This window comes from Epargyreus clarus, unplaced genomic scaffold, assembly GCF_041222505.1.
Source record: "Epargyreus clarus isolate Ecla_fem2 unplaced genomic scaffold, WU_Ecla_fem_2.2 ptg000019l, whole genome shotgun sequence".
Lineage (NCBI taxonomy): Eukaryota > Metazoa > Arthropoda > Insecta > Lepidoptera > Hesperiidae > Epargyreus > Epargyreus clarus.
In genome coordinates, this window is record NW_027332227.1 from 326,624 (window position 1) to 353,644 (window position 27,021).

The following is a 27,021-nucleotide window of genomic DNA, read 5'->3' on the forward strand; positions in this document are numbered from 1 at the left end:
CTTTATGTGGCGTCCAAGATAAAAAAATGAAATCTGAATAAGAAATCGTCTATCATTTTTAAAGTGGGTAAAGAAAATGATAAATACGTTTCTAAAGTGTCAGTAGCTAGTTGTGGTACTATACGATAGAATCAACAGAGATTTAGAATTCTATTTGAAGTCAATTTACTACTAATGCTTCGGAATGTTCGCTATGGAGAAGAATATAAAAATTCTCCTTATAACTTTTTTTAAGATACACTTTATTTGTATTACCCATAGATTACTAATCTATGGTATTACCTTATCAGAATCTATTAATTACTTTACCTTACTACCCTATATATCGGAACTTTAAGTGTAATAAAACCGTCACTGAATTTTTTATCAACTTTTATTTTTCATTAAAGACATTTATAACATAGATCTACGAAGATTAAGCTCACATTTATGTTAATAAATAATCGTAAATTTTATTCTAAACATCACAATTTACAAAAGTGGTATAACTACAAATGTCTAAGTAACGGGTAAAAACATATTATGCAGTTGAAGAAAGAATCTGGCCATTTTAATAAGTTTACATATCGAATATACAACCCGCAGGCAATATATTTACAACTGGAGCTTTACCATACATATTCCATCTTAGCACCTTTATCAAGTATCAACATGTCAGTATGGGGTAATAGCAAATATATCAATAACAATATACTGAATGATTTTTTCAAAGGAGTCTTTAGGGCTAAATCCGAAACTATGAGTATTAGTGAAAAATGTTGAAAGGACTTACTAGGCCTATTTTGATAAAAACTAAAACTGCATCATTAGATTTTTTAAACCTCTTTTCCTAGCCCGGAATCGAACGAATTCATTTTGAAAAAAAGCACACCAGTATTATTCCATCATCCGATAGCATTATTAGCTTATAAGGTCTAAATTCTGGAAAGTAAAGGAAAAGGCTAACTTTGAAGAAAGTTAGTAGTAACAATAACATATATACATTGGATAGATTGAATATTAATACGGGTGCATGTGGCATACTAAAGTACTTATACATTCTGACCTATTTACCACCAGCAAAATATTTCCATACATTAATCAATATTCAATAAATAGCCGGTTGTTTCGTAACAAGTAACAATATGATTAACAAGGGTTGTATATTCAAATTTAGCAACACTTATATATACAAAATAATTTACAAACAAAATTTATACTAATCATAAATTTAATTCTACAATGAATTATTTTCTATATTTTATTAACAAAATAACCTTTACTTTTCTAGTCTTGATGGAACGATAACGTTTATAATAGATTGCCTCCTCCCAGCTTTGAATTTAATAAATAACAAATAATGAGGCTGCATTGATTAGAACACTTATTTATTTTAAACACAATTCGTCAACTTCAGTTTCGATGCAATGATAAAAACGCTTGTAAAAAAGACAAGTAACGTAACATTTTAAAGTACATAATCACCAAAACAAATACAGGTCTATGTACGTACACACTCAACAATAAATCTTCCGCAGCGTGAAAACCCTTTGGTGGAAGGGTTTCGGTAGCACACTAACTATTTTTGAATCTATACTCGATATATAGATCCTTTGATAACAAAATATAACAACTTAATTATTTTGCAATAAACTATAACTTAATGTTAATAGTGGTAACGTAAGATTTAAAGTGAAACATGAGCGTTTTAGGGATGACCTTAAAACGCTCATGTTAATGATTTGTTACGTATGATAATTATTATAGACATCGATTTTCTACTTTAATATTAATGCTTTAAGATGAATCAAAGTGAACTATGTATTTATCGGAATATATAATATTTAGGTCCTCGATATTAATTTACCTTTTTCAAGCTTTTGTCACTGTGTTTTGGTAATTCAAAATAAGTAATTGTGATTCAAATATATTAAGAGGTTGCAATATAGTCCAGCAAACCTCCGTATGTCTATGTAGAGCGTTAACAGTAATAGAGCAAAGACAACACTTTATCTATTTCTATCTTCTATCTGTGAAGTCAATCACAATAAAGTGTTTTCATTAAGCTTATCTAATATTACTAGTATAATAGATATTTTTAAATGATGTAATATTTTATATATTGGCATGTAGTGTTAGTCATCTAGAAATCTTGATATTTTTCTTGTATAATAAACTAATAATATCTCAAAATGTAAGTGTAATATTCATAATAATATAGCAAAAATACCTACAGACTTTACGAATAGATTTATGACTGAACTAGATTTTTTTTAATTTTTAGGGATTTTTAGTTCATCGTCTACTTAATTTATAAAAATTATTGTATTATCAATGTACTACAAGAATACGAATATAAATACATACATCAAGTTACGTTAGTTTTAGATAATAATAATAAAACCGACTATTAAATTTTACGAAGTGTAATTTTTTTGCATGTATACCTTATTTTTAAGTACGAATTTATTGAAATATTAGTGACTACTAGTAACAATGCAAATAGAATACGTGTAAGTGTAATTTATTAAATATGATATTTGTTGACATTTATTAGTATTTATTCAATATCGTATGTTCAGGCAAAGTAGTTGTATTTGTGAGAGGTCTCTTGTAGGCATAGATTAGTAAAGGTTACTCACTCCTAACAAGAAAATAAAACCAGTTTTGAAATTGTCACTGTCATCTTTTTTCGTGTTTGAAAAACACCCATTTTACGTATGTCTGCCATTTGTGGCTTCCTTCAATTACAATGCAGTGAGATATTTATACTAATCTATGCTTGTAGATTATTAAGTGGCGGCGGACAGCGGGCGGTGAGGCGGCGATCAGAAGTTGGTGCGGCACACGGGGCAGTTGGAGCGGTTGGAAGACCGGAACCAGCGCCGCTGGAAACGTACGAATAGTTATATAAATTGGCCAAAAAGACATACTACAATATAATTGGAACTCGAGGAATGTCAAAAATGCTACATATAAGTAATCGTAGTGCATGCGGCATCGTAGCGCATGCGGTAGCGCGCGTAGCACACGTAGCCCCCGCCGGCGCCCCGCCACAATGCAAATATGGAACACTATGGAAACTAAGCCTAGTTGATAAAATAATTACCTACATTACATTGAAGTAATAAGGTTGTCACTATATTATTTTTTAATAATAGTGTTATTTATTTCTATTTAAGCATTTACTGTGCTATTATAATCAATGAATTTGTGATACAACTTACTTTGATTTTTTGTAGATCTTTAATTTGTTATAAATTATGGCGTAATCTTTTACGAGTTTTGGCGGAAGCATACAAATGAATAAAAATGAAAGCAATAAATGAGATGAATAAGCATAAAAATGAATTTAAAAAATGATAACTCCGGTTTCGATAAAGCCTAATTCAAACAGTCGTATACCACGCAATAGGATCGTGGCATTTTTAGAAAAGATCGCGCAAATAAATAGAAAACAAATAGCAACGAGACCACTCGTTTTGATGCGACACTCGCTACTGCAGCACTGCGAAAACCACTTAGGGGCCTCGTCGATGTGCATGTTTGTGTGAGAGTGCCGTTTAAAACGCTTTTTAGGGAGTTTCTACATTGTTCCATATTTATACTGTGGCGCCGCGGCAGTGTGAAGTGTCGTTGTACTCACGACGCAGTGCGTGTGGAACTTGTTGTGGCACTGGTTGCAGGGCACGGCGGGCACGCTGCCGTCGGCGTAGTGTGTGTGGCAGTAGCACACGTAGCAGGGGGCGGTGTCGCGCAGCGCCACGCCCACCGCCGTCAGCCACATGTGCGATGCCTCGAGCAGCCGTCCATTCTGTGTCAAAACTCAAGTTATTAGCTATAGCTTGACAATGGGATTGCATCGAAATCGTAGCCGATTTTAGATGATATTTGCTACTTATAATAAATTTACATTGGTAGACCATTTAATATGAAAGGCGATATATTTTTCCTCGTTTGATAGTCGTTAACGTGACTATATTTATTTATGTTCCTTAGTATAATTTGTTTTGCTAAGAAAATTTTAGTTTTTTTAGTTCAAAGTATCTCGAATATAGGCACGGGTCTCCTCTCTGAATGAGAAGGATTAGGCCTTAGTCCAACGCGCTGGCTAAGTGTGTATTGGTAGACTTCACACACCTTTGAGATTTTTTTATATAAATCTCTCAGGTGTGTAGGTTTCCTTACGATGTTTTCCTTCACCGTATAGCAAGTGATAATTCATTTCTAATACGCACATAACTTTGATAAATTGGAGGTGCCTGGGATTTTAAACGCGGGCCATGGGGCCCGCGTTTAAAATCCCAGGGCCTCGGCCTCTCGATCGTGGGATCGAGAGGCCGAGTTTCTTAAACACTAGGCTATCACTGCTTGTTTTGATGATGATGAATGTAATTAGGAATTATTATATGCTACTAGCTGACCCGGCCATTTTTTGTACCGCCTCAGAATCTATTTATGAAATATATTTCATATTTACTCACCTTTTAAACCTTTTCTGGACTTTCACAAATTATTCTAAACTAAAATAAGCCAAATCGGTCCAGCGGTTCTCGCGTTTTACCGAGACTAACAGCAATTGATTTTTGTTAAAAATGATGTATCAAAATAATAAAAGTAACTAGTAAGGCCATCTCTTGAACGTTGTATGATTGTTTATGCATACCCTATTTTTTTAAATAAAATTTGTCTGTTTGCGACATTCACTTGTTTCATTAGAATTTTTATATATATAGATTACAGCTTCATTAAACGTATGACACCATCAACACGTGTCGTTCACGAAACCTCCTCCATATGACAAGTTACGTTGCAAGCACACAGTGCATTGTTATCGCGTCGGTATTCTCACCCGGTATCCGAGGTAGAGCGTGAGCCAGTAGGGGTCGGGGCCGGGCGGCGGCGAGTGCACCAGCGGCGCCACGAGCGGGTGCGCGGCCGCGAACGTCACGCGCAGCGCCAGCACGCGCTCGTCCGTCTGCAGCGACACCGACACCGCGCGCTCCGCCGGGGTGATCGCCACCTGCGTCACGACACGCACACGCCTATAATTGGCTTACATACATAGAACAGTTGTACACGTATAATATTATAGTTAATAAGTTTTATTTGTTAAGCTGTTGGTAGAATAAATAAATAAATGACAGACACGCTAACTCTAGCACTAAAGTTATAGAATTAAAAAAATGCAAACGATTTTAGCTGTTAACTAAAAATTCCATTCTAATCAAGTTTACATTTTAGAAATACAATAACGTAGTACAGAAGCCTTGAATGCCCATTCAAACCAAAAAAAAATGAACAATTTTAATTTAGAAAACATATAATAAATACATGATTGTCATTATTATTATTTTATAAACTATCGTGTATATTATACTTACATCACCGTAATTCTAAAGATGCGTTATACTGAAATTATTCTACTTTACTTTTTGGAATGAAGTACCTTATTGCGCGTTGCGAAAGGAGGCTAGTTTATATTACATTATATTTGTTAATGATAAAAAAATATTTTTATAACTTAAAAGAACAAAAATGTTATTACAATTCCTTCAATAGTTAATCGAAAGGAACTTCGCTCCATCCGGGTGTCCCTTTGACACCTCTCATCTTTTTTTAATTAAAAATCACATTATTTCAGATTTACTTCTATTTATAGTAAATTAATAAATTCAATAATGTAATGCGAGTAGCGTTTAATTACCATTAAACCAGGAGACAATTTTCATTTAGGGAAAAATATGGTTAATTTGAATTAATGTGGTTAAGCTTTTTTGAAAATGTTTTTGTACACAAAACTACCGTGATTCTTACATTTACATAATTATAGTTATAAAGACAGGTTATTTTAAAACCATAATTTTGCATATTTTCGATTAATATATTTTTATATGAATTAAACGAGATTTTACATCAGTTGTATGATTTCTTGATTTTCTGTTGGACATCAGTCTTTTCTCGTAATGACAAGGATTTAAAATTTATGATCAACGGATCGATCGAGCGCCGAATGATGATTACTAATTAACCCTGTACAGGAAACTAACAACAGTAATTTCCAAAAAAAATGTTAAGTTTTTGGCGACAAAAATCTTAACCCACTAGTGTCTCACCTTGACGCTGGGTCCGAGCTCGTACGCGCGTCGCGCCAGCTGCGCGAACTGCCGCTGCAGCAGCGCGGGCGCCACGGCGGCGCGCACGAGCCGCGAGAGCGCGCGCGAGTCGCGGCCCGTGCGCGCCGCCCACCACGCGCGCGCCGCCGCGCTGCCCGGCCCCGCCAGCGCCGCGCTCAGCGCCCCGCACGCCAGCCGGGAGACCACCGCGCTCGTGCACACCTCTGCGATACAACACACTCTTTTTTAACACGCTTTTATTAGCTTGGGTTGTATGTATGTATGTATGTATGTATGTATGTACGTAACAGTAACGGAATCTTTGAACCCGATTTCTATCCACTTTGAACGTTCAGTTTTATTTAAAATTTTGAAGAATTATCAAAAACTGATGACAATACACGATTTTAATAATTTTGTACCATTGTCCTCATCGACATCCTCACGATTAACGATTTTCGAGGCGAGAGAAAGCGCCTTAGGGAAAGTTCAGGCAAAGTTACTATTTTGATTGATTGATTTTTAGTTTTGAAAAATAATAATGCTATTTCCCTATAACTCAAATGTACTGAAACATATCTATAATGCCATCTTGTAGAATGATATTTAAGATTCCGTATTCAAAGGGTAAAACGAAACCCTCCGCTGTCTGTTCGTGAGTCACAGGGCTTTATCTCTTAAACCGTAATAGATAGACACTTGATTTTTTTTTTACAGACGATGCATAATGATGGTCTCTGTAACAACAAATACTAAAAATTAATAAACTTTTCTTTTCGAAAACTGATAAGTAGAGCACCCCACGTTTTTTTCACAATTATACTATTTACTGTTCCTTAATTGATTCCTAGATTGAAAATTATTTTCTACTTTTTAGTTGAATTTATCATAAAAGCGTGTTTTTTTAGTTTTTTGAATTATATTTATTTATAACATAAGCGTAGCAGACGAGCATGCAGTCCTGTTGGTAAGTGGCTCCTGCCACCCATGGACATCTGTATTCAACCCTAGATATGATTAGATATTCTTACCTGAGGTCGGACACAGATGCGCCGCAACCCCTGAGGACTAAGCTGAAACGCCTCGGAAAAGTATGTCTCCCTTATCACACCTTTCAAAGCGAAACACAGCAGCGCCTAACACTGCTGTTATTAGGCAGAAATAGGTTTGGCGGTGGTGCCGCCGGAGTCGATCCAAAAAAGGTTCTACCACTTTCAAACACCGTGATTGCTACTTGACCGGCTACAATGTTAACAAAGTTATCGCAACTGTTATAGTCCGCACCAAATTGCTAGTCCGCTCTGAAGTTGTAGTCATACAATTTGCTATGGCGACGCGATTCGTTTCTATATTCAGAGCGGACTAGCAGTTTTACGCTAGCCAAGCGCTCGTGCACACCTCTACGACACACACCACACTCTCAAGCTGGATATCCATTATGTTCGCGAAATAACTGCTCCACGCATCTGCAACCGGTCTAATGAAGATGGTATTTTGCTCGCGTCCACGAACAGACTGAGCTCCCCTTTGTATTCGCCAAAAAACTGCCACCGAATGGAGTGGTTGCACGCTCCAGGAGCGCGAACGTACCCACTATGTGGAACAGTTGCAGGAGTATGGAGCATAGAGGTTCGCGAATATAGTGAATAACCTTGTTAACACTGGCTACAGTGTTAACAAGGTTATTGCAATTGGTAATCGGTGTTATAATAAAATTTAATAAAAATTTGTGAAGTAATATTATATTAGACTAAAATTTGATTTATAACGAGTACATGTATATCGATAATAAATATTTTTTACGGTATATAATGTTTCCTTAATCAACTCAAATAGGATTAGAGTTCTATCTGAGGTTGGTCAAACACGCGAGAATGAAATTGGTAAACCTTATGTATATTTTCATGAAACCGTGGTATTTTTAAACACATTTTAAATAAACATTAATTAAACATATCATTCATTAAATGCATGAGAAACCGAGAGGGCGTCAATTGGATTCAGCATTTTTCCTAGAATATAATGTTGTATGTGCGCACTGACCGTCGAGGCGGAAGTGTTGCGGGCGCACGAAGCCGGGCAGCAGGCGGCGCGGCAGCGCGGGCGCGGCGTCGGCGGCGAAGGCGGCCACGCCTGCCGGCAGCAGCCGCAGCGCCGCCGGCACCAGCCCCTCCGCGTACGGGTGCGTGCTGCGTAAGCGAATATTCCAATAAGTGAACTGAGACGTTGCGGCCGTGGTCGGCTGACATGAAACTTTTCATGAAAGAGTTGTCCTATCGGCTTATTCTCGCTTCGGGAGACCGGAGGGCTCGCAGCGTTGTTGCCCAAAAAATTGGCCTCGCCATACAGCGAGGCAACGCTCCCTGGGCACGTTCTGGGCACTATGCCACAAGTTGGAGTTTTGGACGACATCTTTATTTTATAAGTATAATTATTTTTTTAATTTTAATGAGTAGTATTATATTTCTGTTATTATTATAATAAATAAATTTCTTTGCAAATCCTTACTAATATTATAAATCCGAAAGTTACTCTGTCTGTCTGGTTGTCTCTTCTTCACGCCTAAACCACTGAACCGATTTTAATGAAATTTTGTACAAAGATAGTCTGAGACCCGAGAAAAGACATAGGGTAGTTTTTATTCCGGAAATCCCACGGGAAGTAGGGATGGCAATCTAAGATCCATTTATCGGAGAATCGATCTTTTGGACCAAAAAGTCGATTATTTTAATCGATATTAGTAAGAATTGAATCGTAAACTATGCATTTGATCAAGTGATGATCTTTAGCAAAGTTGTTGTCTATGAGCCTACGAAGGTTTCAGAGTTGGTACGATCAATTTTCGCTAGATGGCGCCACTGCCATTCCAATGAAGGTACGAATTTTCAGTTTTATGTATGTTAGTATGTCATATAATTTTCCTTTAAACGCGGGCGAAGTCGCGGGCAAAAACTAGTAATATTATAAATGCGAAAGTAACTCTGTCTGTCTGTCTGTTTGTCTCTTCTTCACGCTTAAACCACAGAACCGATTTTAATGAAAATTTGTACAAAGATAGTCTGAGACCCGAGAAAGGACATAGGATAGTTTTTATCCCGGAAATCCCACGGGAACTAGAGATGGAGATCGATTACGAGATGTAAGTTAGTATGTCATATTATTTTCTTTTAAACGCGAACGAAGCCGCGGGCAACAACTAGTTAATAATAAAAAAACAAAATAAGTGAATAAAACAACATTTTCTGACAATGCCATTTTTTATAAACAATATGATACATTCTAAAAAAAACTTTATGTATGCTTGTAGGCAGTGTTAGTTTTAGTTTAGAAAAACCGTTGGATATCAAGGTCTCGTGCGACGTTATCGCTCCGACGACCTACGCGCGCATTTCAGAGGAATTTGTTCACACGCTGCAGCTCGCGCTTCTACGATTTTAGTTTTTCCTTTTTCGTACTATTTGATACACAAGAGGCATTTTCCGTTTAACTGAATCTTTTATTTGGCTACTGTAACCTTTCTATCTCTATCTCTCTAACCTCTATCTATCTATCTATATGCTTAAATTCTTACAACAAACATAAAATGCTATTTATAACTATCTTTGAATATGTGATCTACGACTTACTTGAAAACGGTGACGTATTGCAATGCCAGATCATTGGTGGCGAGCATGCAGTGGTCGTGCATGGCCACGGCCAGCAGCAGGTAGCCGAGGATCACCGAGTGGCTGTCCGACATCGGGACCACCTCGCAGACATCCACACACACGCTGGAGACATTCATTTAATACTATACTTTTGTTTTGGTCGACATTATAAAAATCCTATGATATGTTATTATATTCTATACTTCGATCACTAATAGGAACAGTGATCAAAGATTGTAAAATATTAAACATTGTTTTAATATATGTATTACGTGATGAATAATGACAAAAATATTATTGTTGGTAATACTAGTATTTTTATATAATTAGGGCATATTCTAGATGAGACAGCCTTGAATATAACACTATAAGCAAAATTAACTAGAATACCAAATTAAAACAATCCTGGGTATTTTCAAGGACAAGGTTCGTCAACAACGTGAGTTAGAGGTATAAGGGCCAAACAGCCAAACAGAACACATCGTGTATTTCGTCGATATTATCGTCACGGTAGGGCGTTAGCGCTAGAAGAAAATCCTGACACCGCGTTCTAGAGCGAAGTTGTGTTGTACAGAGTTACTACTAAGCGATCACACAGAGCGCGTATGCATACGGCTGTCTCGGCATAGCATTTTTTTTGATTTTCGTACAAACGTCATTGTATGGGAAAAATTACGCGCGCGCGCGTCCGAGAACGCGCGTTCGAGTACACGCTCTGTGTGACCGCTTACTAGTAACTCAGTACAATACAACCCAGCGGCGTCAGGATTTAATACTAGCGCTAACGCCCTAGCGTGGCGCTAGAATACGTGCTCTGTGTAGCCAGGCCTTTATACTTCTAGCTCTAAAGCCCTAGCACGGCGCTACAATACGCGTTCTGTGTGGCCTGGCCTTAAGGGAAGCGTGACGTGTGTGCTCACACGTATGTGCTGAGCGCGGCGTCGACGAGCTCCTGCAGCGTGTCGAAGGGCTCGTCGTACAGCTGCAGGCTCAGCGTCGGCAGCGCGTCCGCGTCCTGCGAGCCGCCGCCCGCCGCCAGCACGCCCACTGACAACATAACATCACGGATATTAAACTATTCACACCCATACATTACGATCGTATGTAACAGACTGAAGTGTGGGGGTTACGATCGAAAGAAAAGCGTCCCGAATGAACCATACCTACACTGCTACAAGATACGGTACACACACACACAAGGTTTTATGTACGAAACATCCATCATCGAGTACGCACCGCTGGCTCATAAATTTACTCGCGTGTGATTTTTGTATAGTAATCTTTCATCAATGAATAATAATAGACCCTTACAATGTGAATGTGTATATATGTAATAAATAATATCGCGTATTGTTATGTATTTACGATGTAAGAAATATATTATTGTGATTAAAGTTTAAAAAAAATCATTCATTACACCACACAATATCTAAACAATTGATCCTATTTTCTTTAGCTTTCTCAATATCTTGGTCAAACGATATGGACAACATTATAAGAAAGATTGAAGAAGATAATGAAACAACATACAATCAGCCTCAATGAGCGAAGGCGCCACACTCTTCAAGGTGTAGTAGGCGAGATACTTGTACGCGTAGTGCGTTGTCTTCACCAGCGCGGTGGTGGCGGCGGCCACTATGCGCTCGAGCGAGAGCAGCCCCGTGCGCAGCACCGCCGGCATCGCGCCCGCGTCCAGGTAGCGCGCCGCTGACATCAGGCTTTGGATCACCGCCACTTGGCTCGCCGTCACCTCGTTCGAGCTGTTGTCTGGTAACGAAGCAATCGTGCATATAAGAAAATAAAACTAAATGACTGATTCGAAAATCTTGATAATAGGTAAACTTTGGGTAAGAAATGCAGATAAAACAAAACCGGAAGAAAAAGTAAATTAAAGTTGATTCCGTTACTTTTGGTTGATATTAAAACAAGCTGGAAAGATTTTTGATTAGAATTATACTACATATAATTTCAATCTGTAGAATAAGCATTAGGGTATATTTTTTGTACGTGCTTTCGGTAAAGTTACCTATTCAAACATTTAGGAAGTTTGTTAGTATTAAAAGATGTCTTAACATATCCAGATATTTTTTTGGATCTCAAGTCTTGTCTGTGAGTGGTCAAATTAACGTGTGAAAAAATAAATAACGATTACTCAAGTTACAATTCACCAACATAGATCATATATAAGACTATCGTGCGTGTCTCACCGAGCACGTGGCATATGAGCAGGTAGATGTTCTTGTTGGCGTCGGGCGCGAAGATGTCGCGCCACTCGCGCGGCAGCGCCGCCACGTGCGCCGCGGGCCGCCGCCGCATCGCCTCGCGCGGCACGTTGCTCACGAAGCGCCGCACCGCGCAGAACAGCTCTAGTGCGGGACGCGCTACTAGCGCCATCTGTCGCAATAACCGTACGTACATTAGGGCGCACGCTAATAAAATAAGCAGGCTGTCACTGTCATGTATTTATTTCGATCATTTTATAGGCTATAATAGTCTTGGTATAGTTTGCGCCAAACTGCTAGTCCGCTTTGAAGTTGTTGTAAGCAGGTATAGTCGTACAATTTGCTATGGCGATGCGATTATTTTCTATATTCAGAGCGGACTAGCAGTTTTACGCGGACTATAACCTTATTATTAAGATCGTATTCTTATGTACCACTAGTAGTATTGGTTATATTTAAATCGATTACCGAAAACCGAATTTTATTTTTTAACCTATAAAATTCTTCTTTATCCCCTATTCTTTACTTACACTTACCTACTTTCCTCTAACGTTGCAAATTTATGAAGTACACGGATTTTAAAAATGTATTTTCGATAACATATTATAAACCGGTGTAACCTTGGTGGTGCCCCACAGGCGTTTGCTGGTGGCGAGCGAGGAGAGCACGGCGCAGAGCGTGATGTTGGTGAAGTCCCAGCGCGGCGCCGGCGCCGCCCCGCCGCGCGGCACGGCGCCGCACAGCGCCTGCAGCACGGCCGCCGTGCCCGACAGCTGCAGCCAGCTCGCGTCTTTTAGATCTCTGAATAACAATACGTAACTTAACATCATATTATCTTGTTAAATAAATAATAATATCATTTATTCAAGACAATTGCAGCACACATTATAATCTTAAAACTAAATATACAAAGATAAAAATCAAAAAAATAAATTGAAGAAAAAAAAGACATACACAAAATCAAAAACTAAAATTAAAAATTATAGAATTAAATAATTAATGTATAAACCTTTTGATGATGAGTGGTCACTACAAAGTGGTACAAATACATCCATTTAACTCTAAATAAATGTACCCAATGTTTTACGTATCAAACATCAACATTTGTCAAGTTCTGTCTTTTTTTTTATAATATAGGAGTAGCAGACGAGCATGCAGTCCACCTGATGGTAAGCTACTGCCGCCCATGGACATCTGTAATCAAACCCAGATAGGATAGATATTTCTACCTGAGGTCAGCCACAGATGCGCCGCTATCTTTGAGGACTAAGCTGGAACGCCTTTGGAAAAGTATGTCTCCCTTACCACATCCTTCAAACCAGAACACAGCAGCGCTTAACACTGCCGTTATATGGCTGAAATAGTGGCTGTGGTGCTGCCGGAGTCGCACCACAAAGGGTTCTACCACCTTCCAAATTATATATCTTATAATTGTTTTTTGAAATAAAAAAAAAATAAATAAAATAAAAAAAAAATAAAAAAAAACTGCAGAAACAAACCAGTGTATAATCCACGAGATGTGTGGTCATTGCACAATTGTGAGCAATCTATATTCAACTCTAAATAAAACCAATTATAACCAATAAACAATTTACCCAATGTTTTACCTACCAAAGATCAACATCAACAAAGTTCTGCCTACAAGAAATTGTTCAATTTCGATCATCAATACGCAAGTATTGAATATAACACGTACAAGTATTATAATAGATTTTGTACTTGAAAAAAAATATGAATTTACTGCAGACAAGTCTAGCCCCAAAATCTGATATAAGCCATTATTATAGGAACAGTCTCATTTACCTTTCAAAGAGCAAAGTCTCATTGTGTCTATAGTACCCGTTGATAACGGCGTCTAAGTTGCCCTCAGTCTTAAGTTTCGCGACGTCATTAATGAACTCATCCACTTGTGGCACCTGGGCAGCATACACGCAGTAGTAACTGCGAATCATCGCCAAGTCACTTGCTGTGTATAAGACATCTTCTTCGTACTTCGAATACATTTCGTTTACACTTAGGCTTGTATTTATATAGTCTTCATTATCCCTCTCATGGGATAAACTCGGTCCTTCTTGTACTTTGTGTTCAGCGTTCAATTCCATTTCAGTCAACTTGTACTCGATTTTATCTCTCATTTGTCGTTCCGTTTTTTGCTTTCGTTTCTTTATCAATGCAGCCTTCATCTGAAATTAATATTTTATTAAAAAAATGAGTACTTATAGTCTTAAATTAATAACAATACTTAAGCTCCAGTTGAAGTCACTTAGGGTACGAAACAATCATTTTTGATTTTTTGATTGTTTCGGAAATAATTCTACAAAGATGAATGAAATTTTGAATGAAAAACTATTAGACAATATATAATCAATAGAGTACACGTAGCCATTCTCACCTGAATTTCATGGAAATATCCGTTCTTAAGGACCATCTCTCCCAACATGTCAAGGTATAGAGCAACATCTTCAGACTTGGAAGCCACGTTGGCTTTTGGTTTAGCAGCCTTATTCAAATAACTGGTTTTTCTTCGCTTACAACTGTTGTAATATGCCTTTAAAATATCAGTGAGTGGAACAGCTTCCTCCTTAGTCGAGCTCTCACCCGTGTTGGGTTCTGTGCCCACGTTGGATAGTGTAAGTGAATCCACAATATCAGTATTGTCGATAATTTCAAAGCTCGAAGAAACGGGAGTAGATTCTGAACTTTCATTTTGATCTTCAACGTCAGTGTCCACGTCTGCACCTTCTGATTGTACTCTATCATCGTCAGGTTTATCTGTTACTTCTGAATCTGTTTTATCATCATCTTTTGTTTCAGAAAGATCTACTATTGTTGCGCTATCAGATTCTCGTGTTTCTTTCTCTCGGGCTACTTTTTCACGCTGCACTTCTACCGTCATATCCTTGTAGTACTGGTTCGCGTAAACCCAGTAATAGCCGTGCGTGTCGGCTTGGTCCCCGAGTAAGGCTGTAAGCTTCTCCTTCATGTCTACTGAGATTTCACATATTATTTCCTTGAGTATGTTGTCCATGCGATTCTTTACTTCACTAATTATGTCATAGTGACGCCACTAAAAATTAAGGGCATATTAAAATAATTGTAAATAATAATTTAATATGTTTTGTTGTTCGGATAGAAAGTATGGTATACTTACAAAGGTGTAACGGTCGAAGAGCACGTCAAGAATCACACAATCATAGAGAACACTGCAAAACTGTTCCTGGAAGTAGTCCACTTTCAGAATGTCATTGCACCAGGTCGGCTCATCTTCGTCCGATTCATCATCGGTCTCGACTTTGCGTAGTACTATGGTCTTCATGTATAACGCGCGGAACAGTATGCCGTACACGTGTAACATGAGGGTTTCTTTTGTGAGTACTGCTTTATCTCTGACCACTTCTGCAATGAAGTCGTTGTCGTCCTCGAAAGGACAGTTGATGTTGCCCCAGATGGCGTCCACTTGTAATGCGAACACGTCCAAGGGAATTAGGGTAGGTTGGTTTTTGCGTTCGATGTTTAGAACTAGTTTAGAGTGCACAACGAGATCGGTAGGATCGGAGGGCACGGGCGAATCGTCGCTGGGGATCACAAAATGCGGGCAGAGCGAAACCATGTGATCAATTCGCTGAATGTTTAGATTTTCCAAGCTGAAAAAATAATGAATAATGATTTGTAAGTTAACAACAATTTTTAATGAAACATTATTTTATGTTGAATTATATTTTTTATTCTGTTGTTGTGCAGAAATTTTTAAACAAATCGTTAGATGTATGTAATGCAGTTACTTTTCGCGTTTTTTAGCACAACGGAACATCTTCCGATAGGATTCCGAAAGGTACATAGTACTTATTGACGTTCAAAAATTTATAAATAACCATAAAATAACCTTATAAAGAAATTTTATAAAGAATCTCCTTTAAACATAGATAAGTATAGATATCTCACCACCTTGTAATTGAAGGAAGCTATTAAATGGTTTAAACGGCTGACAAATGTGTCAGCCATTTAATAGCTGTCATAGTGTAATTTACGCGGAATAATGCCGACATGTGCAGTTAAGTGGTGCAAAAATACGAAATCGAAGAAATGTCGAAATATCGCTTCATTAGTAAATGATCTAAAAATTACATTTTTTTAATATTTTTCAAACACGAAAATAGATGACAGTGACAATGTCAATTGTCAAAACTGGTGACATTTTCTTGTTAGGAGTGAGTAATGTTTACTAGTCTATGCCTTTGAATAGTTAAAATAGCGTGTGACTAACTCCTGGAAGAGATGCCAGTGTATGTACTGCACGGCGCTGCGCACGAGGTCGGTGCGCGCGCCGCCCGCCAGCGCCGCCGCCGCGCCGCGCCACGCGTCCCGCGCGCACGCCCACGCCTCCAGCGCTAGCTGCGCTGAGCCGCGCTGCAATACACCACCTATTGTTAAACGCTCCACCGCTTGCGGCGCTTTGTTGTGAGACTAATCGATCCGCGTCAGAGCAGCTTCTCTTCGGGACCATTTAAATTAGATCAATGTAATCAAATTTACACTTTAAGACAATTTTGATGTGAAGATTACTAAACAGCCGCAGCCAGAGGGCTTGGGGTTACACTCTACCCGAAATTTTAAATAACTTTATGCTTTATTTTATTGATTGATGATTGTCATAAGCCTTTGTAACGTTATACATAAATTGTACGCACAAGCTATGTTATGGATGTTCAATGAATTACATCCCTTTTTGTATGTTACTATTATTAAGGGACTTTCATTAAAATTACAATATCAACAAAGAACCCCAAATAGAAAATATTCTTTGACTTTAATTGGACAAGAGACTTATTATTGACAGTTGAATTCTTTAGACATTTTTAATACTGCTTTAACTTCAAGAATTATACCATAGGTTGATAAATATGAATGTAACAAGTGCAGGCTATACACAAATACAAATAATACATAGGCACAATAAATCATATTGCTTATAAAAGAATAATATGCAAAGCAAATAACAAATATCATAACATTATAAAGATTTGCTAAGAAAGAATTCCATATAATTTGATACATTTAAACATAGAATAAAGTAAAGGACGACGGCAGAGTAAGAAGTCATGGAGATAGAGACATGACATCATACTTTCAGCTTCAGGACTCTCCATTAGAAATTCATCCAATGTTAGAAAAGTTTCCATCTAAACAATGTGTTTAATCACTGTTCTTATGGTACATAAAAAACCCTAGGATTACTTTTAAATTTCTTATGTTTTTCGATAAGAAGTTACTTCATTATCACAGCAATGAAATGATTATCCATATAAATTCAGTTTTACACATTTATGACATAATTTCATTACATGTAACAAAACAGCTAGAAAATAAAGCATTTAGATAATTAATATACTTTAAAGCATATGCTTAAAAATAACATTTATTTCATAACCAACTACTGTGCATAACATCATGCAACTAAGTATGCCAGGTAGTCTAACAATACTTACCGCTCTTTTGAGTACCTATCCAGGGTATGATACAAAAAAGGAAAATTATGATAAGTTTGAGATATTTACACGGAAATAGAAAATAAAACACACCTGATGTCGGTTGGCTCTGCAGTTCCGTACAAAAAAATTAATACCTCAAAGAAATTGAAAGATTAGTAAAAATGAAGGATTTGTATATTTTTTAATCTGACTACATCTATTTTTGTTTTTGTATTTTAGTCTACATGCTTTATTTTATTTTTACTTTATATCGGTATAATTATTATGACAAATCTAGTATAAATAACGCTCAAGGACAACCAAACAAATTTGGCGAAGCCGTAGTTTGATTTAAAAGGAGCGATTGAACAATGTAATAATATCAGATATATTATGATCGATCTCGTGTTATTTCATTGTGACAATTTCACATTTATTCTTGCATATTATTATCTCCTTGATACATAATCAACAGGTACTCACGGGAATGTGCAGCGTGAGCCGGAACAGGCTGAGCAATAGGGGGATTCCACACTGGGCGTGCGAGGCGGGCAGCGTGCGCAGCAGTTGTGCGCTGAGCTGCACGCGCGCCTCCAGCCCCTCGCACACGTCCTCCTCCACCCGCCGCCGGCCCCGCCCCTCCTTCCCCTCCCGCATCCCCTTGCCCCGCTCCGCCCGGAGCCTCTGCGTCTCGTTGGGCAACGTGATCTCCGCGTCGTGCGCGATCAGATTGTTCAGCAACTCGCTGCTCGTTTCGATCACCCCGTCGATCGCTTCCTTGCTCAGGATCATCTCTGTTTAGGCATGGAAGGAAAATTTGGAAATAAGTAATAATATATCGATTTTTTTAAAGAATAATTATGTAAACATGTATATTTTGACAGTAATTTAGTCATAAGAGGGCTGTTAATCTATGGTTTGCTATGTCTTATTTATTTCAATACTTTAAAAGCTCATTAATTATATAAAACTCTCGAAGTGCCGTCGCATAAAAGTTTTGTGATAAATACTTTTAAACTGAAACGTTACGAAAACGGTTACCGTGAAACATAACGTAATGCATATTGACTCGTTTATATTAAATTGTATTGTAATATACAGAGATACTATTTATTTTAAATATTTTTTATGTTACATGTAATAGTTACCGCCTCTCGTATCGTGTACCGGAATGGAACATTGTTATAATATATATTTTTTAACAAGTATACCGTACAATGCGTAGATATAATAAGTAAGTGTAGGGTTACCTCCGTCCTCGTAGCGTCCGAGCGCGGCGAGCAGCAGGCGGCGCGCGGCGGGCGCGTCGCGGCGGGCCAGCGCGCGCGCGGCGCGGGCGGCGGCGGCCGCGCGCAGCCAGCGCCGCGCCGCGCGCGCCGCCACGCCCGCGCCCGCCGCCGCCAGCGCCAGCGCCAGGCACCACTCCACCACCACGGGGGACGTCTGCCGCGACAACACGTTACTCACACGACTTATTGGAATTTTGGCAAAGGGAGATCACCCGCCCGGCTAGGTAATCATGCCCGGGGAGCGGCCGCGCTCCGACGGTCTCAGTTCGGAACTTATATACAGGGTGAATTTTTCAAACGGGCCTTCAGGGCCAAATCCGAAACTATAAGGATTAGCGAAAAATGCTGAAAGTTGTCACGAGGCCGATTTTGATAAAAACTAAAACTGCATCATTACTTTTTCCCTAGCCGGGAATCGAACGAGTTCATTTTGAAAAAAAATACACCCTCTATATTATTCCACTATCTGATAGTGTCGCTTATAAATATCAAATTCTGGGAAGTAATGTTATGTGGCAAATTAAAGGAAAAGGAAAATTATGAAGAAAATACATATTTTTCCATACCTTGCCATAATTCACCCTGTATATGCAAGATGTTTAAAAAACTTCGATAGCGTGATTCAGCAGCGCCATCTCTTGACGAGTAGCGGGAAGTCGCTACAGAATATTAAATTTACAAAAAACACCCAAATAATTTTACTCGTAACTAGATGAACGTCATTCTACTATTCATAAAAAAAAATGTAATTAATATCTAAAACGATCAAATATGCATTTGTTTAATTTGTACTGAAATATTAATTAAAACCATAATTGTTATGTGTCGTCTTAACATTAACGCGATTTACACTCACTCGTTTATACAATTTTTGTTTTGATATATTATATAAATTCTCTATCAAGAATTATAATTAATGTAAAAAGTAATTGAATCGTATTAATATAAATGTTTTATTACCTTTTCAAAGGAATCAAACACTGCATTCTGTTCCTCCTCGCTGATGTACTGCAGAAGTATAAACGTGACCTCAACAACAGCCGTGCAACGGAGATTCTCGTCAACCAACCACTCCTTTAGTACCCTATTGCAAAAGTTGAAAATAGGTTCCGCCTCAAATTTCTGTGCCAACATTCTAAACAGCTCCTTGCTGTGGAACTCCTTGAACAAAGTCATTAGAGTGGGTATGACGGTGGCCACGAGTCGGTGATTACTCGCAAATTCGAAGTAGTGACCGATGAGCATCTCCGCCGCATCCACTAGGTTATGATGGAATCTCTTGTACGTGATCTCATCACACTCAATTTGCAAGGGTACAAGGTTCGCGGTTTCGTCCTGTTCGTCCTGAAACTTAATGCTGCGTTTCCTTTTGCCGCCGTGGATGAAGGCGCTCTTCAGAGTCATGATAAACAGAGTGTGCGCTTCTATCAGATTAACGGTATCATCGCGGTCGGTGGTTAACTTCTCGACCTGAGTGAGCATCGTCGAGCCGATGTTTAGCCAGAAGTTGCGGATCATCTGATCGAAGATGAGATTGCCGCCGGCGGCCTGATCGAGCCAGTACTTGACCAGGCCGGCCATGTGAGTGGCGGTGGAGTTGATCAGGTGAGCCTTGGCGTGTGACTCGGGGACAGTGAGGGCGGTGTCGAGCCACGTGCGGTGCGCCCAGCTGGCGAGCGCCACGGCGTAGTCCTCGCCCTGGTGGTGCGTAGACACGTAGCGGATGCAAACCGCGATCATGTTGTTCCAATTCTCGCGCTCGCTCTTCACGCTCAGCAACATTTTTTGGTAAAGCCTGAAATTAATCAACAATATTTTAATCATAATGGGCAGAACAGAACATGGTTTTAAATGATATTTTTTTTTACAATATCTCATTAACTATAACGATGCACAACGGCTTCTATTAAGTTAAAAGTTGAAGAGTTTGTCTAACCCTTTGAATGAGGCATTGAAGAAAGTCATAAAGAAGTCTCTGGTGAGGAGTTCCGCAGGTAGATGCGTTAAAATCGGTATTATTAATACTGTCAGCTTGGTAGCTTCGCCCCACGCCGCTGGAAGAAACAAATTATGTATCAATATACATACTGTATATTTATTTTGAAGTACACGAGTTTGCTGGAACTTACCATTTTCTAATACGTCTAACAATCTTTTGATAAGAAGATCATTATTGTCCATATAAGACGGCCAATCCTAGAAGAAAACAATAGAGAAATTAGGTAATTAAAATGAAAGTAAATAAGATATGATCGTAATATGAAGTCATGGGTTGCATAGGCATTATTATCCTTAAGATCAAGCATGTTGTTTGTTGAAGACATCGTTTCTAATATAGGGCGGTAAAGAGTTGGAGACATTTCCTATTTGATTCTGACACCAGCTCGAACTACGCCAGCGCCCATAGGTTAGGCGTGATCGGATAAACATTTTGTACCTTCATCTTTAGTTTGGTGCGGGTCGGTAAATAAGATGCAGCACACTGAGAGCATCGCTCATGCAGCACAGGTCTGTTGTATCACATGATCCACCTGAGGCACCATGTGAAACGAGCGATCAATGTGACATCCTAAGTACCTACCTGTGGAACCTGCCAAGCTACCTCCTGATCGCGGAAAGTTTGCGGCGAGGGCCGAAAAGTGTCGCGAAAGTATTTCCGACGTTGACGACCTTACGCCACTTGTCCAGTCACGCTGGAAAGGTCTAACATGCGTTGCGTAGCGTGTGTTGCTAGCACAGGATAGCTAGGATTTCTAGGGCAGGCCTCTTTCCCACATAACCCTGTGTCGCTCCCACGGCACCGGGTACCTTTTGAAGGTTTCCCCCTCGTAAACAAAAAAAAAAAGGGCAGGCCTCTTGGCGCGGTACCTCCACGTGGTGCATGAAGGCGACGAGCGCGCGCCAGCGGTGCGGCGCGGCGTGCGCGGGCGCGGCCTCGCGGTGCGCGAGCAGGGCGCGCACGGCGCGCCGGCCGTGCGTCGCGAGCCGCTCCGGGTACTCCTCCGCCAGCACGCCCATCAGCACGTACCACGCCGCCCTGAAGCACACACACAGTAGGTAATAGAACAAAACGTATGCAAAGAAAGATACTTCGTCCTCATTTATCGTTAACCTATTATTGCTTCTCTGCTAAGCACAGATATCCTGTCAGATTTAGAGCAGTTTAACTAGAGAAACTACATTGGTGAAGGTCTGTTACCAAAAATATCGGATATTGAATATCTGAAATAAAAATATATCGGAATCCAATATAAATGACAGTGACTAGCGTATGTATACCGTATACATCGGACATGCTGCGACCTGTGCCATTCCAGCACTTTTCATACAATGACATCGAGTCATTCTGCGCTAGCACTAAACTTCCATGCAGTTAGTGTCGGTACGTACCTGACGTGGTGGGAGTCGTTCTGCGCGAACGCCCAGAAGGTGTTGGCGCAGAGCAGCGGCTGCAGCGCGTCCCACAGCCAGGCGGCGGGCAGCGCGCGCGGCAGCGGGCACAGCGCGCGCAGCGAGCTCGCCGTCACGCGCGCCAGCACCGCCTGACGCTCCTCATCGTCCTGCACCCTGCACCACACAGGTGGTAAAACTTTATGTACTTCGACTCTAGAGACCCTACCGCCACACATATTTCAGCTTAATAACGACAGTGTGAAGTGCTGCTGTGTTCCACTTTTATGGGTCCACCCTGCACACACAGAAGGTGGCGAACGACACCACCAACACACCTATTTCAGCCTAATTCCAGTGTTCCACTTTTATGGGTATGGTCATAGATTAGTAAAGATTACTCACTCCTAACAAGAAAATGTAATCAGTTTTGACAATTGAAATGATAATGTGTCATCTATTTTCGTGTTTGAAAAATATTAATAATGTAGTGTTTAGAGCATTTACGAATGAACCAACATTTCTCCGCGCTTTTTCTTCGATTTCGTGTTTTTCACCACCTAGCTGCGAATGTCGGCATTGTTCCGCGTAAATTACACCATGTCAGCCATAAATGGCTGACAAAATTGTCAGCCGTTTCAACCATTTAATGGCTTCCTTCAATTACAAGGCAGTGAGATATCTATACTTATCTATGCACAGATATCTATACTTATCTATGCACAGATGGTAAAAATGTTTGTGCTTCGACTTCAAAGACACCACCAAAACACCTATTTCAGCCTAATAACAGCAGTGTGTGCTTCACACAAGATGGCTACTTTTGTGGGTGTGAAAAAGAAGCCACATAAAGTATGGCATTACAACTTTGTCTTCAGAAGAAACAAGATATATTCAACTTCAGATAGAAATCTAATCTTATGTGGGGTTGACTACTGATGTCCACAGCCAGCAGTAGCCACATACCATCAAGTGACCTGCATGCTAGTTTGCTACTACAATAGTATTAAGAAAATGATCCATACATACTTTTTACCACTTAACAAGAAGCCTGCGTTTCCTTTCAGGTTGTCCAGGAGCAAGTTCGTTATTTCCACCTTGCAGAATTTTATCGCCTCTGACAGTTTGTCATTAGGGAATGTTGTCTGAAAATAGCGAGAAAATTACTGAAAAATATATTTTGCTTTAATTTAATAAGTAGTACAAGATAAATATAAATTATTAATTTGCAAATAGAACAACTTAAAATATATAAAGTGCATACATACATTGAGGTCGTTGTGCGCGATGTAGTGCGCGGGCGCATAGTCGTCGTGCTGCGCCAACAGCCAGGCGGGCAGCAGCCGCTTCAGCTGCAGCGCCACCTGCCGCCCGCACTTGCGCACGATGTCGCCGTGGCACGCCTGCGATACAACCAAACCGTCATGCGATATCGTAACTGAGTAGGTAATCTATATCACAGTCAAATGAAGCATGCATCTTAATTGTGAAAAATGGATTTAGATTTCTATATTTTGACTATGTATATTGTTTTTGTATCTATGGCACCTACAACACCCTATTATAAAAGAGTAGTACATAACTGGAACTAAAGTCTTTGGACATTTATAACACAGTACAAATAATACTAATACTTGATGTTGGCTATTCAATGCAGACCAGATTTTGCCCCTGTAGATATATAAGCAAAACTATATAAGCATGTCTACAATATTAACCGATTCCGTGCGGATGCGGCAAAACTGTATCGGATGTGGCACAACTGTGGTGCCATCCGCACGGAATCGGTTAACCAGAAGACAATGGTGAAGTACTGACTGATTGACTTCCATGTAGGAAAAAAATCACGGCATTGTTTCCACTACAGACTTTCTGCTACAATAGGAAATTTAATAATTTTTTTTAGTGATTTTTAATTAATTTAGGATATTATTAATTAAGGTAGATATATCAGACCTCCCCTTTAGTAGACATTAGACATAAGAGAATATTAAAAAGAAAATAACATGTATTGACTATATCATACCTGTGTAGCCTCCCGAACTTTTCTATCCATGTCAACTGTTAAGGATGGGTAGTAGTGCGCCCAGCTCGACAGTGCATTGACCACTTCATCTTGCTCGCTGTTTGCTACTAATTCTTTGAGCTCATTAAGGGCCTGAAAATGATAATATAAAATGCAAACATAAATAAGCGAAAACAAATGAAATAATTATTATGTTCTTTCTTTCTTAAGTCTCCTCATAAAATATCAAATTTGAAAAACAGAGACACATACTTAGGTTAAAAGTTAGACTAAAATACTTTCAATATTTAAAAGTAAACATACAAATAAACAACAAAAAGAAAACAATGGACAAACTGCAAAGTTTATAAATCCATGGCTTATGTAAGCTCAGCCAATCTATAAAGTTTAGAATTGGATTGGGAGTTAGTTAAATGTTTTGGATTGAAGACATACTAATCAGGATAGTCACTAACTTCACCCATTCACTGGAGCGGTGTGGTATAGTACAACATGAAAATTATTGAGTGAAACTAACCTTGATCTTGGTGATAGGGTCCTTCTTATGGAACTTCTTGAAGCATAGGAGGAACTCATTACTGAGTGGCCGTTCTTGAGTGCCACTGCCGAGTCCGGGGAACACAGAAGGGAGTAATTTCCCGGGCCCCACCAGTAGCAGGGATGGGTCTACCTTGTTGCTGATTAGTTCAGCGCTACGACCACTGCTAGATGGCTGTAATAAATAAGATACATAATATAAAATAAGATTATTGATATTATAGTCAATGGCATAGGTTTGTGTCACCAAAAGCGGCCAAGAATTTTGTCCTATAAAGAAATAATCAGCTAAAAACAATTATCAGGTCCAAACAATGTGTGAATTTTGTACCACCATTTGTAGAATCATAGAAATGTACCTCAGTGATATTTTTACTGTGCAAAATGGTTGCAAGTTAAGTTTCAAAGCTGTTTCCATATAAAATACACATTATATTATGATACGAAAAACTTGATTCTCTTGGCTCCCAAGCTATGCTACTTAGGATGGGCTGAGTCAACATTCAATTTGTTTTCTTTTTGTATTATAAGGTCATATTTATTTAGTAAGGTCAGAAGACTTCACTGTAATCACCAATAAGTAGCCAACCAAGAACAATAATTCGCAACATCTCATCTTTTTTTGCCTACCTTTATCAACATCAGATCAGGGGCTTAGCTAAGAATATACAACAAAAAGACAAAATATATATCTACAACCTTATTTATAATCACTGAATCCCATCAATGTAATATTTAATAGTAAGATTCAATTCAATCTAGCTTCCATTTAGTTTATAACTAGATTGCACAAGTAGTGCTTTCTTTATTTCTTTCAACTATTTCCAAACCATTGCATGAATGTACCAATTTGTGTCTATAACTATTAATAGGGTAACAGCCAAATGTATATTAAAAATTCAAACGCAAAATGGTGGCTATTACTTTTATCAAAGCCGGGAATTCTGAAGAAAATCCTTCTTCCACTGTCATCAAACTCCATATCAAAAAGCGTCAAATATTTAATTTGGCACAGGACTACGTTAGGGCAATTATACCTTATGTTATGAAGAATATTATAATCTTTGTTCATATGAATGTAACATTCGAGAGGCTATTGATTTTCCATATGAAGCAGATGGCGGCTTGAAGAAAAACATAACTATTGATAATGCACTTACTCTCACATTGTTCTTGGTTCTGTTTGATTGCTTGGCCTTACCACCCATGTTGGTTCACTGTACGATCATCGGTCACTTTTAAAACGATGAATTTAACTCGAAACTGTTGATTGTTGTTATTTTTATAAGAATCAAAATTTACTACGATTTGATGTCTTCGTCAAGAAGTCATCTATTGACGACTGACGTGATAATACTGCTAATGTGACATTGACAGTTGACGTAGCTTACTGGTCGACATCTCAAAGTCCAACGACATGAAATCATTGATTGTATACCAAACAGTATATTTGTCTATGGTTAATACATTCTTTACTTTTGTTTATATACCAGTTATGGGACTTGGGCATCGAGGAAAAGAATTGCAATAGTCTATTTCCCGAACGAATTAAATTTTTATTTAAATTTAAACACAACTTGTAACAATAAGGAATAATAAGAAATATATGAGATAGATAGTGTCACTTTCCGCGATGGAGGTGAACTGTTCCCATGGTGGACGGCCACCTGCACGTGGGATGCGCCTCGTCAGCGTTGGCCGTTCCGCGAAGGCCAGTGTTGGCAACCGTACGATAATTATCGTACATGTACGATAATTTGATACCACCGTACGATGTACGATTGCGAGTCATTATCGTACGCAAATGTACGATAATTGGCTACTTGACACTTTTTGGGAAACTGTTTTAATGAATTCATATACGTATTATATATGCCTTTCATTGATCATTTTTTCGAAAAAAGGGCTATTTATTAATAAAAAATATATTTTTATTACGGTAAACGGAACGTTACGCCAAAACAGGCGGTCAAGTGTCATATCGTAGCGTGACGTCAACACATTGAAAATATAGAAATAAACTTCGATACATAAATACATATTCTGTCACTGTAAGTATGCATAAATAAATTTAATAATTGTTTGATTAACTTTGAAGCCATTTAATTTTCGTAACATTTTTGAATCGCACAAATTTTCGCGCCATCCCTCACGCGTGCATCGCGCCCGGGTGCGCGGTGCACCCATGTGAAAATCATAAAACTCGAAAAATGACGTGTCGGGCCGGTCGGGCGGTCGAGTGCAATATAAATTTATGATAAATATCTATTTTCATTAATAACTAACGCGTTCTTATGAAATGTACGATAATTTTTCGGCAGATACGATAATTTTACGCCCCTGGTAC

The 27,021-nt window shown here is 38.8% G+C and overlaps 1 protein-coding gene across 1 annotated transcript; it reads right to left on the reverse strand.

Moving 5' to 3' along the window:
* Positions 1 to 355: 355 nt before the first annotated feature.
* Positions 356 to 26,040, reverse strand: Ltn1 (E3 ubiquitin-protein ligase listerin). Its single transcript, XM_073084029.1, has 27 exons — positions 25,835 to 26,040; positions 24,655 to 24,849; positions 24,138 to 24,269; positions 23,380 to 23,514; positions 23,141 to 23,256; positions 22,112 to 22,288; positions 21,590 to 21,758; positions 20,851 to 20,917; positions 20,658 to 20,775; positions 19,682 to 20,516; positions 18,683 to 18,875; positions 17,916 to 18,226; positions 17,451 to 17,465; positions 16,229 to 16,371; positions 15,116 to 15,608; positions 14,357 to 15,031; positions 13,768 to 14,147; positions 12,585 to 12,765; positions 11,950 to 12,136; positions 11,273 to 11,509; positions 10,663 to 10,789; positions 9,722 to 9,865; positions 8,139 to 8,284; positions 6,096 to 6,319; positions 4,832 to 5,002; positions 3,626 to 3,793; positions 356 to 2,867 (listed from the first exon to the last, which is right to left on the reverse strand). Exons 1-27 carry the CDS (start codon positions 25,880 to 25,882, stop codon positions 2,808 to 2,810), a joined length of 5,847 nt encoding a protein of 1,948 aa, XP_072940130.1. The 5' UTR covers positions 25,883 to 26,040; the 3' UTR covers positions 356 to 2,807.
* Positions 26,041 to 27,021: the final 981 nt, after the last annotated feature.

Bases quoted from the DNA above. Each gene is read 5' to 3' on its own strand.
- Ltn1 (XM_073084029.1), bottom strand. From the start codon at position 25,882: ATGGGTGGTAAGGCCAAGCAATCAAACAGAACCAAGAACAATGTGAGA. The intron at 3,794-4,831 runs GTGAGAATACCG...GTTTTGACACAG, and splicing joins CGCTCTACCTCGGATACCGG to AATGGACGGCTGCTCGAGGC. The intron at 2,868-3,625 runs GTGAGTACAACG...GTACGTTTCCAG, and splicing joins AGTTCCACACGCACTGCGTC to CGGCGCTGGTTCCGGTCTTC.